Source organism: Humulus lupulus, unplaced genomic scaffold (assembly GCF_963169125.1).
Source record: "Humulus lupulus unplaced genomic scaffold, drHumLupu1.1 SCAFFOLD_27, whole genome shotgun sequence".
Taxonomy (NCBI): domain Eukaryota; kingdom Viridiplantae; phylum Streptophyta; class Magnoliopsida; order Rosales; family Cannabaceae; genus Humulus; species Humulus lupulus.
In genome coordinates, this window is record NW_026908703.1 from 76,348 (window position 1) to 89,366 (window position 13,019).

Consider the following 13,019-nt stretch of genomic DNA (forward strand, 5'->3'; position numbering starts at 1 on the left):
TCCTAAGAAATATCCAGAACTTGACCTAGAAGATTGGAGGACATTTGTTAGCCACCATTTATCTCCTGAGTTTATGGTACCATTATGTATATCTATTATGTATATGATTTATTAGTTTTGAAATACTAATAATTGCTTAAAAACTTATTGTTACTTATTTTTTGTAGGCTTTGCTGGCAGCACAACGTGAAAGAGCTCTCAAATATACTTCAAGGCATCGTACATCTCGTAGAGGGCTTGCCAATGTTAGAGAGGACTTGGTAAGTAATTCACATCACTATTTTACAACTGTCAACCTGTTATGAAGAATATTGCACTCACCAACTTTAATTAATTGTTGTATGTTGTAGAAAACTGAACTAGGTGTGGCAGATGTAGAATGGTACCAAGTTTGGATAAGAGCACGAGAAAAGAAGAAGGTTCTTGTCACAGATTTGGACAAACAAATTGAAGAAAGAATTGTAAGTGGTTTCAAGCAAGTATTTTAAAGTAATGTAGGAATGATAAAGTTCTTATAAGTCACTAATATAAGTGACCACTGGTTTGTTCCACAGAATGAGCTGAAAGAAAAAGTTAGTAGTGGAGAAATCATTGCAAAGGGTCGGAATGACATATTAACGCAAGCTTTAGGGACACCTGAGCACCCAGGGCGTGTTAGAGCACTTGGGTATGATATTATTTTTTTATTTGTTGCATTTAACTTAATTCTATAATATTTTAGTTTTTAAATAAATTTGGTTGATTATTGTAGGTCGTTTGCGAAGATTTCTTCCGTCTTTGGAAGAAAACCAAAAATAGCAACAGGATTGGCTGATGTTGTTAGTAAGAAAGATGCAGAAATTGTGAGGCTCAGAGCAGAACTTAAAGCTTTAGAGGAGGAGAAAGCTAAACAAGCAGGTGGGATAGATGATATGGATGAACACGACAACGATGACGAGCAGAACGACGAAGAATATCATACACCGTACATGCAGGATGACACACCATACATGCAGGATGTGTTACTTTGTTCGGATAATATTCATAATGTGGTGGCAGAGGGTGTTATCATTGATGGGGTGGGTCCACTGACTATTCATGGTGTTCAACTGACAGACGAATATGTGAGGGTGCGAGTCACCAAAATGTTACAAGAGGATGCTAAAATCCCATTTTCTGTTGGGGAGATACGCTATGTTCGAGATACTAATGACGTATTCATTCCTTGGCCAAAAGAATTAATTATGACTGACCAGGTATAAACGAATTCTTTAATTTGTTACCTATTAAAATATTTGTTGGTCCATTATTTTAATATTATTTTTACTTGATGTTGCGTAGGGTCCTCTAAAAAAGAAACCTCCTTTGTCAAAAAGTTCATCCAAGGATAAGACGAACCGTAATTCTTTGACTAGCCCACATCTGTCATCTGCTGGGTCTCACGTCAATCCATAAAACACTCTGACCGAAGGCCAACCATTTGCCGATCACATCATGAATCGCATCCATGTTAGCCTTCAGTTTATGGTGAGGGAATTTTGCAGAGTTAAGGGAATGAGCACAGTTGTCTCAATTCCAGTGGACCCATCATTCATGAATCGCGAGTCAATCTTTATAACTTCAGAGGATGTGGAGCAAGTTGCTACTTTGCATATGATTGGAGGCTCAGCAATGATATTTGGATTAAGGTATCCCTTCAACTAATTCTTTGGAATGAAATGAATTTAGAATCAGTTATGAGTACTGCTCTGTGATCTGTTGCAAATTTTCATAGTAAATTGAATGTTTACAGGTTTGGGTAGTCCTATTTATAGGGGAAAATCTGCCGAAATTTTTCAAAAATATTTAACAGTAAAGAAAATTTTGCAGATGCATTTGGGAGTCCCTATTTCCAAATCAGCGTGTCTTTTACAAATTTTTTGACATTGAACGTCTTAGCATTAATAATGTTAACGATGTAGAACGATCAACCATTGACTTGGCAAATTGGTTGATGACCATGGATAGAGTTGGTCAACTATACTTTATACTTTGGAACATACGGTAAGAAATAGTGTAAATTTTTCTTATTTGATTATTCATATATTAAAAATTTAATTATTTTACTTAACACGCTTCTTATTTTAGGGAACATTGGATGTTGGTGATTGCTATGCCAAAAGGAAAAATCGTGTTCTTGGATCCACTGAAATCACACAAACGTCCTGAAGAAATTGATTCAATGATAATGAGGTAAGTTTTAAATTTTTAAAAATATTTCTTAATATGCAACAACTATTACATGTTACTACATTTTAATAACTTTTGTTAATTTTCTTTTTTAAATAGTGCATATTATAAGGCTTCTTCCAATGAATTACTCAGCATTCCTACAAAGATATTCAGTGTTGCATGTCCAAGACAACCACAAAGTCATGAATGTGGTTTTTATGTGTTGAAGTACATTAGATATCTTGTACTGGCATCAAATGCAATGAATACCCTAAAAGAAAAAGTAAGTTCATTTTTTATAACTTATTTTGATATCGATAATCTATAAAATTAATTTATATTTATTAATTTTACAGTTTGGTGGGAAGACGCAATATTGTGAGATTGCAGACCTATTGCCAATCCAACACGAATGGTTAGGTCAATTGATGACATACATTTATCAGTAAGCCTATTTTGTTTATAAGTTTGTTTAGTTGTAAGTATAGTTTTTTGTAAATGTATTAATGTTAAGGCTAGTTATCTTACTTAAGTACTTGTGTTTTATATGCTCATGTATAACATTTTTAATTAATAAAAGTTATCATTTTTTCATTCAAAAAAAATTCTTAACCAATTTCAATTGTAAAAATATATATAATTGTAAATTCATATAATTAAATTGTTGAAAAAGAATTAGGCCAAAAAATATATATATTAATTAGACCATTTAAATAAAATTAGGCCAAATATATATATATATAAATAGAAATCGTCCATTTAAAAATAATCAGAAATATATATTAAATAAAAGGCAGGCACATTCTACTTCGGTTTTTACTAAGAACCGAAGTAGAAAGGGGACTTTCAACTTCGGTTTTTACTAAGATCCGAAGTAGAATGTCCCCTTTCTACTTCGGTTCTTAGTAAAAACCGAAGTTGAAAGTCCCCTTTCTACTTCGGTTCTTAGTAAAAACCGAAGTAGAAAGTAGCCCTTTTACATCGGTTTTACCTAAGAACCGAAGTGGAAAGTGCCAAGGATGGTCGCGTATATTCACTTTCTACTTCGGTTATTATGTAAAAACCGAAGTAGAAAGTGGAGATTCTACTTCAGTTTTTAACTAGTTTTTACTTCGCTTCGAACTACTGCGGTTGCGAATTTTAGCGAAAACCGAAGTAAAGGCTCATTTTCCTTGTTGTGCACGTGTCCCACGTCTTCCAGTGGGAGACGTTGGATGTCTCACTTATACATGAAATGTCTTCCACTGGTAGATGTGCCACGTGTCCCACGTCTCCCCATGGGAGACGTTGGATATCCCCTTGGCCACGTATACAACATATTTTCAACGTCTTCCACCGTTTTTAATGTCTTCCAATTGTAGCCACTAATAAAAACTTTCAATGTCTCCCACCATTAAACATTTAAAATCCCTGCTAAGTTTTAATGTCTTACACCAATGGTGCAAGGCTTTGTAGGGAGTCATTGTATATCAAATTTGTTGTAGTGTCAAGATAAGAGTAGTGATACGTGTCACCAAATTGTATAACCTTTATATAGTCATTGAATAAAGACAAAATACTAGTCATGCATTTGTCAAACAAACTCAGTCATTGTTTTAATGTTATTTTTTAGTTTATGTTGGGTTGATATTGTATAGGTTTAGGTTTATGTATAGTTGACTAATATCATTTTGTTTTTGTGTTGTTTAGATTTTATGTATATTTGTTTTCATGTTGTTTTTTAGTTTTTTAAGTTTATGTATAGTTGTTATGTTGTTGTGTTGATTTCTCATTGAGTAAATTTTTAGTTTTTCTTGACACATTTTAAAATGCATTGGTAAGTTTTTTAATGTTTTTTTTTTAGTTTATTTTGGATATATGTTTAGTTGTTTTGAGACATATTTTAAGTTTATTTTTGATACATTTAAAAATACAAGGAGAGGTTGTTTTTTTTTTTTAGTTTATTTTGAATTATGCAATGAATTGATGTCTAATTTCTTTTTCAACACTGTATTGTTGTCGTGTCGCATTTAATAATGAATTTTTTGATGTTGTTTTTCTGTGGGATGATGTTTAGCGTAAATTGTCTTTTTGTAAATTTGAAATATTAAAATCGTATTTTTGAAAACTTGAGTTAGTAAAAATGTAAAAAAAAAAATCATAAAAAATGAGTATTTATGAAAGAACCCTAAATAAATTAATTAAATACATATAATTTTGGATGTGATATCACAACAAAATTTAAAGTATATATTGCAACAATTTCTTACTTAAGAACCGAAGTAAGAGACCCCTATTATTTTAGTGTTCAAACTCCTTTTGTTTCCTCAGGAATAATGTACTTATTTGTGAACCGAAGTAAATCCAATATATAAAAACCAAAGAAAAATATTAGTAGGTATTCTTTTTGTAATCGCATGCTTAATGATCATACTATGTTGGTCAATTACAACGTTGTTCTTATTTTCTGTCTAATATTATTATTATAATTTTATTTCTGTATTTATTATATCAATTTGCAATAATAACATAAATAAATAACATGACGTAGTCGTACTGTGGTAGCGAACAAAAAAAAATAAAGAGTATTTGATAGATATTAGTTCATTTGGATCACATATATTATTGTGTTCACATATCTACTACGTCTAAATAGACATTTATAATATAAATTCATATCATCGTACGGAAAAAAGACTATGTCATACATTGGTGTGATATGATATTCTTGTTTTTTAAACCAAGTTGGTACCACTCTTTATCTTTATAGTAGAGTTTTGAGATGTTATTTATTTATTTTATTATTTATTATATATTATTATTACAATAATATATAATACGTATTAAATATATTATATAGAATATAAGTGTCTTATGTTACAAATAGTATGAATGTGTAACTAAATAAGAAATTAGAATATCAATTATCTTCTATTAAAAATAAAGAAGTTTCTTCTCCAATCATTGGGGTGTGATTTGAATATCATGATTTTTTTTTACCTTAAATATGGTAGTTTGTGATCTTAAAGGTTATCGTATTATTTAAAAAAAAATTATAAACAATGTTTTGGTTTAATCTTTATTTTAATATGTTTATGCCATTTTTTTATATATATAATAATATTTATTTATTTAAAATTTATATGACAATCATAAAAATATAATAAAAATAATTAATAAATTTTATAAATAAAATATATAAATATTTGAAAAAAAAGCTGTTTCGTTTAGTGCAAGTATTAAGCACATATATTATGTATGTATATCTTAATAAGTTATCTGAATTTAAATAGTTTGATAAAATTAATTAACTAGACAAAAATGTGCTTATAAACAAGAGAAATACATAAATTAAGGATTTCGACACAATAATCATACGTGCCTGTAAAATTTTAATTAGTTCAATATATGTGGACTAAGTGAAATAATACCTAATTTATTACAATATATATGTTAGGAATATTACACTTATAGGGAAGACGATGAGAAGATATTTAACCCATTTTACAAGTGTATATATATATATTCTCTATGGACTTTTTATCAATAAACCTCATATATATATGTAAAGTGTTCTAAAGTGCATATAGATTGGTCGGGTTTTACAATGCTATTAGTTGGTGTTTATAACCTTGTTGTAACATAACAATTTTTAGTTGTAACATTTTTTATTATTTTTTTAATAAGTATTCTAATAATTAAACAATAAAAAACAAATTAAGCATAGGATAATTTCTTTTAAAATTTATCTTTAAAAAAATACGGACATGCATTCAATTAATAATTCTGTCATAAACAAACGCTCAAACATTTGTGTTATTTTTACCAATAATTGATTGAAATATAGTTATTTCTCACACAAGAAATTAGTAAACTAGCATTACATAGTGCCATATTTATAGATTATAAAATAAAACAAAATAAGATACATACTTTCCCTCCCATTTACTTCAAATGTAACCTTGTTTCTTTGTCAAAGAAATAGCCAAGTTTATGTAGTGCCAATTTTCATTGGCCATTGATTCGATGATTTTGTGAGTGAACCTCTCAAATAAATCATCCATGATACATTCTCCAAATTGTTTCATCAGAATAGGTTCCAAAACTGCTCTCATATAATCTGAAACATACTTCCCTCTATTGTATTTATCTATATTATCTTCATCAACATTAGTACTATTATTGATTTTTCCTTTTTCTTCGTTGAACCCAGCATCCCAAGCAATTTCGAAAACTTCAAGCTTCTGTAACTCAAAAGATCCTTCGTCTTCAATCACCATTCTCACTTCTTTCGCAGTGGGACAATACACTGGCATGTTAAAATTGTCCAAACTTTTCTCTTCAACTATACCCTAAAATAATAGATTATTATTATTATTATATATATATAATATTTGCATGTACATTAAATAAAGTTTATATATATTATATTACACAAAATGGTACCTGGGAGACCATGTCATTCAACGCCCTCCCCATTATCTCCATCTTATGTTTAGGGTCATTACTTGTAGCACTGCCCATCATTGTTAGTACCATACATCCACCAGTGACAATTTCCTCTGAACGATACCTTAAAAAGGTTGTGAAATTCTCTTGAAACTGACTCAAGTATGCTTTCCCAACCACATCAGGACTTGCTTTCGTAATATAAATATTCCCTTTGTTATGTGCTTCTCCGGTCTCGCTAACCAACCCTTTGGGAGTCTTGAAACATATTAATATAAATTTAGTATCTTTGGTCGAATAAAACAATAATTTCAAATAAGTGTCGTCTAAACAATATTTAATAATAGTAAATCATGATATTTTATATATATACCTTGGACAACCAATGTAAACTGTAAGAAGAATGAAAGAAGTGTTGTATGAAGTTATTAGGGAAAAGCCTTTCGTAGAAGCTCCCTGGCATGGCCATGACAAAGCATAAGGGACGATCAAACTTTCCTCCCGTCTCATTCTTCTTCTTCTTCTTCAGCCTCTCATAGAAGCTCGAAAGTGATTGAAAGACAGTGTTGAAATCGTTTCCAGGAAGATCATTGAGGAACACTTGGAATGTCAATGGCTTCTTCTTCTTCATAGTCATTTGGTTTATTATTTCATCTAAAATATAAGATGTAACAGCCAAAGAGTTTGGCCCGGAAGAGCAACCCAAGTCAGCTATTCTCATACAATCTGGGAATATATTACAGTAAGCTTCCAAAGCACTCTCTTCCACCGTGGCTTTCACTTTTGAAATAACCATCTTCTGCAATATTATATAATCACCACACATATATATTAACAGTCAGATGATATATGAAATATATATATATATACACATACATATATTTATGTATACTGTTCATACTTGAAGTGAGGAGTTTTCTGCGTAGCTTTCCTTGCCGACACCACCTTTCATGTGGAGAACTTGCTTCTCTTCCATATTTTTTTTCTTCGTATGATTGTGTGGATGAGAGATGCTGAGATGAAATATTAAGAAAAGTGATGGGATATGAGGACTATTTATAATGACAATGTGTTGTCGATACCACTTCACAAATTTCAAAGTTGTTGTAGTTCGTTGGATTAATTAAAAATAAATCCGACGGCATAGATTAAGCATATGTGAATGTATACAATATTATTTAAGAAATTATAGTAAATGAACCATTATCATTTTATTTATTTATTTATTTAAGAGTATATAACTTTAATATATTATTTTTGTTCAATTAGTTTTTATTTTAAAAATATATTCACTTTTTAAGTTTTTTATGGGTCGTTAATTAGTATATTATTTTCTAACTAATAACTAATGTATATGTAATTTGTTGTATGCATGCTATATAAATATATATATTTATATGCTATATAAATATATATATTTATATACTAGATACAAGCGACATGTTCACGTATGTTTAGTTTTATTTATAAAATATATTAATTATTTTTATTAAATTTATAATAATGTCATATAAATTTCAAATAAATATCTTATTTTAGTTAAATAATTTATTTATTTTTGTTTAAGTTTATGTTTCTTCTAATTTTTTAATTTGAGAAAGACAACAAGAGAATATATATTATATGTTTAATGTAGTATTAAATATTATACGTGAATTTTTAATTTAAGTTTCTTGCTATTTTTTTTTAAAAGGAATTTATTAATAATTGACAATAGATTATATTATATATTTAATATGATATTATTCTAATAAGTGAGTTTCAGTGTAATTATATTTTATCTAAGTTATAAAACATATGATTTTATTATTTTTAAATAATTATTATTGTAAAATATCTAAAAAAATATCATATTTTAATTTTTTTAATTATTTATTATTTTTAAATAATTATCATTGTAAAATATCTCAAAATATCCTATTTTATTTGTTTAATTATTATTTTTTTGGTAATTCAGATCTGTATATTGCTAAAAAACAAACACTTTACGACTATCTCAGCACCATATTTGGCCTGTCATTTCTCTATTACAACTGGTTAAACCAATCTTGATCTATATGTTGTATTTTGTTCGGCATATAATTCCTAACTCTACTTTTTACATTACTTTGAATTCTGCTTACAACTATATATGCTCACTCTATATACTTTGTGATTCCACAATGCCTCATTTCTACACCACCATAGATGATAAACCAGAGCTGCAACAGTAGTTGAATACACTTGTTTTCTGAATCTTGTCATCCTTGCCTTAGCTACCCATCTCAGTAATTTCTGTATTGTACTTGCTGCTGTACGCCAATCCAACCATTCTTTGATTTGTTTCAGAGCTTGAAAACACAGATGGCATTCAAAAAATAAATGTTCTCTATTTTCCTTTTTTGTTCCACAGAACAGACAATATTCATCTGGAGCTACATGAAATCTGAATAGCCTCTCTTTCAGTTGCAGCCTATCTAATACAGCAAGCCATAATATAAATCTGTGTTGTAATCCTATTCCAGACTTCCTTGTACCACTTCACCGGCTGCTTAGCAGTAACCAAAGCTTGGTACCCTTCATTCATCGTATACTCTCCTCTTGAGAAAAGCTTCAACATCTGTAGGTCCTTTAATTTCTCCTTGACTTTAACTAGTTGCTTCCAATACCAGCTGCTCATGCTTGGTGCTTTATAAGTCCACCAGTTGGTATCCTTGATATATACTGCATTAATCCATTTTACCCATAAGGAATCTTTCTTTATTTCCACTGCCCACACATATTTCCCCATTGCTGCTATGTTCCATTCCTTTATCTTCCTAAACCCTAATCCTTCTTCTTTCTTAGTTGTACACATGTCTTCGCATGATACTAGTCCCGAACTTCTAAACTCAACCCCTCCTTTCCATAAAAAAATTCCTACATATTGATGCAATTTTTTGTAAGACTTTTTGAGGTAAAATTAGTACCTGTGCCCAATATGAATGGATGGTAAGAAGGACTGAATTCACCAATGTAGCTCTGCCTGCATATGATAGATTCTTGGTACTCCATATTTTGATCCTTTGAACCATTTTCTCCACTAGAATATCACACTCAGCTGCTGAGATTCTTGTTGGGCATATAGGAATCCCTAGATAGCAAAATGGAACTTTGCTACTAGTAAAGCTTGAAGCTGCTGTGACCCTTTTAACCTCTGCCTCTGCCATATTGCTGCAATATATCCCTGTTTTGGTTTCATTCAGATTGCAATCCAGAAGTAAGGGAAAAGAGTTTAAGTCCCTGAAGCAAGATATATATTGACTTATAATCGCCATGACAGAAAATCAATACATCATCTGCAAAACAGAGATGATTAAGCTTAAGTAAATCACATCTGTCATAAAATTTGAATCCCTCTTTCTTGCCAACTTTCAGCATGATTCTAGATAAGTATTCCATCACCAATACAAACAGTAGATGAGATAAAGGGTCCCCCTGCCTAAGCCCTCTTTTTGCTTAAAAAAATCCATGTAAAACTCCATTAAACATTAGACTATATCTTGGAGTCCTAACACAGTTCATAATAAGACAAATAAAGCTATCAGGGAAGTTAAAAGTAGATAACATTTCTTCCAAAAATTCCCATTCAATCGTGTCATAGGCTTTCCTCAAATCCAATTTTATCATGCATTTTGGTTTTGAGTTTTTCCAACCAAAATGCCTAATCAAGTCCTGGAAAATCATTATGTTATGAGTGATGGACCTCCCTTGGACAAAGCCACTTTGGTTCGGAGCAATAATATCTGGTAGCACTTGCCGAAGTCTCTTGCATATCATCTTGGTTGCCACTTTGTATATCACATTACAGCAGGCTATGAGGCGGTAATCTTTCACAGATTCTGGGCATTTGCCTTTAGGAATCAGAGTTAAAGTTGTTGAATTAATTTCTTTCAACAGCTTCCCTGAGTGTAGAAATGATCTCACTGCCTCACAAACCTCATTTCCAACCACCTTCCAATTATCCTGGAAAAAGAAACTACTAAATCCATCAGGGCCTGGGGCCTTAGATCCAGGAATCTCAAACATTGTTTCCTTTACTTCTTCGTTATCATACTCTGAGAGTAAAATTTTGCAGTGAGCATCTGTTACCCTTGGACCTCTGTTAACTATGTTTGTCTGTACTGGCTTATTGTCCTCCATTTTACTTCTGAGTAGCCTTTGGTAAAATTGCATAAAGGCTGTGACTACTGCCAGTGGATTATCCACCCATCTCCCCTCCATGTCTTGGATTGCATAGATCCTATTCTCTGCCCTTCTCATCTTGATGCTCTTATGGAAAAAAAATTGGTGTTGTCATCCCCCTCTTTCAGCCATTGTACTTTCGCCTTCTGATAAAGAAATGACAGATACCTTTTATTTATTGCATTATATCTTGCTCTATCTTCTTTTTCATGTGTAATCAGCTCCTTATCATAGGGCTTCTGTTGTAATGCAATTTGACTATCAATCATTGCTTGATAACACTGAGTATTTGTAGCTTGAATATCTCCTATCTCAGATTTGTTCATTTCCCTTAATAGCTGTTTGACTCTCTTTAATTTCTTCACCAGCTGAAACATTGGAGTGCTTGTATCTTATTCCTGCCATATTGCTTTCAAACCCTCCTGAAATGTTGGATAATTTTGCCACATTCTGAAGTATCTAAAAGGTTTTTTTACCTTCTGCCATCGGGATACACAGATAACCCCGCTGGGCAATGATCAAAATTACCCTCTGGTAAAAAAACTACTTTAGCTGTGGGAAACTTTTCTATCCAATCTTGGTTTGCCATTACCCTATTGATCTTGGAGTAAATCCATGCATGCTGATCTTGTTTGTTGTTCCAGGTATAAAATGACCCTGTATATTTTATATCTTCCACCCCACAACTCTCCACACACTCCTTGAAAGCACCTGATATTACGTGTTTATATTTTCCACCAATTCTTTCCTCAGCACTTAATATATCATTGAAATCCCCTAGAATAAGCCAAGGACCTCTACTCATAGCTGCAATTTCTTTTAAGTCATTCCATAGTGGTACCCTACCTTTCTCATCATTCAGAGCATATACATATGAAACCAAAAACTTTTCCTTCCCTGCCCTTGAAAATACTTCTAAATGCATTAGTTGGCTTGTACATTTCAAAATGTTGACTGAGAACATCTTCGGATTCCAGCTTACTATTATTCGACCTCCTTTATTCCATGCATTGTTTGAAGAGAAACACCACCCTACAAACATACTAGTGTATACAAACCCCAATTTATGAGTTTGTATTTTATTCTCAAGAGAGACCAACCAATCCCACATTCATTGAGTTGATCAATTTCTTTACCTCTTCCTGTTTGTGGCGATTGTTGATCCCCTGACATTCCAACTTAATATTCTATCCATTTCCTTGGGGAGGCTCTCCCCCTCCCTTCTGATTGTCATTAAACTATCCTTCCAATTCCTTGCCTGTATCCCTTAAAATCTGGAAATTATTAGAGACAGTAGTCACACTAGTTCCTTCTGATAGCACTTTCTTGCCATTCCTAACTGGAATAAATCCTTCCTGATCCGCCCCTGGAGGCTTCTCCACCTGTCCATCTCCTTCTTCTTTCTTTTTAACCACCCATTTCTGTCTCACCTCTCCTTCCTTCTTGCATAACTCAGACCTATGTCCTAATCCATGATATTTCCCACATGTAATCAGGAGCCATTCATATTTCACTGTGAAATGAATGTCCTTATGCAACTCATTAGTAAATGAAATTATTTCAGGAAAATCTTGCTTTATCTTCACTTCAACCAGCACCCTAGGATATAGCAATCTTTCTTTATTCCTGGTGAAAGAGTCTATCATCAGTGGATCCCCAATATGTTTCATTATTTTAAACAGGGCACGTTCCCCCCAGTATTTGATATCTAACCCATAAATATGAATCCACATTGGGGCTGAAGTAACATCTTTTTTCTTGAAATCTGTATGAGCATCCCAAGGCTTCATCACTACAGGCTTATTATCAAAGAACATGTATCCTCCGTTCAATATATTGTCCTTGATATTCGGATCCTCAAATCGAATGATATATACTCCATGTGCTATAGCTCCTATTTTGTCTATTCCTTTATCTTTCCAAATTCTTCGAGCATACCCCTCAAACACACTTAATGGTGGATTGGCCCCTATTACATAACAGACCATTGCTGAATTCCAGTATGCTATTTCATCCTCTATATCCTCCATATCGATTTTGACCCCTTCAGATGCTATCGTTTCCCCATCTAAGGAATCATCAAATTTAGTGTTTAAATTTTGCATCTCTTGCCTTGATCGAAGAATCGGAGCCAGAACAGATTTACTTGACCTTATTTGCGTAGCACACCTCTGCATATTTTCCATATATCGATTACA

General features: G+C 31.9%; 1 protein-coding gene across 1 annotated transcript; it reads right to left on the bottom strand.

Moving 5' to 3' along the window:
• Positions 1-5,956: 5,956 nt before the first annotated feature.
• LOC133810889 (probable caffeine synthase MTL2) lies at positions 5,957-7,622 on the bottom strand. The gene is made up of 4 exons (XM_062246091.1): positions 7,520-7,622; positions 6,992-7,417; positions 6,616-6,876; positions 5,957-6,521 (listed from the first exon to the last, which is right to left on the bottom strand). The coding sequence occupies exons 1-4, from the start codon at positions 7,592-7,594 to the stop codon at positions 6,120-6,122; spliced, it is 1,164 nt and encodes a 387-aa protein (XP_062102075.1). The 5' UTR covers positions 7,595-7,622; the 3' UTR covers positions 5,957-6,119.
• Positions 7,623-13,019: the final 5,397 nt, after the last annotated feature.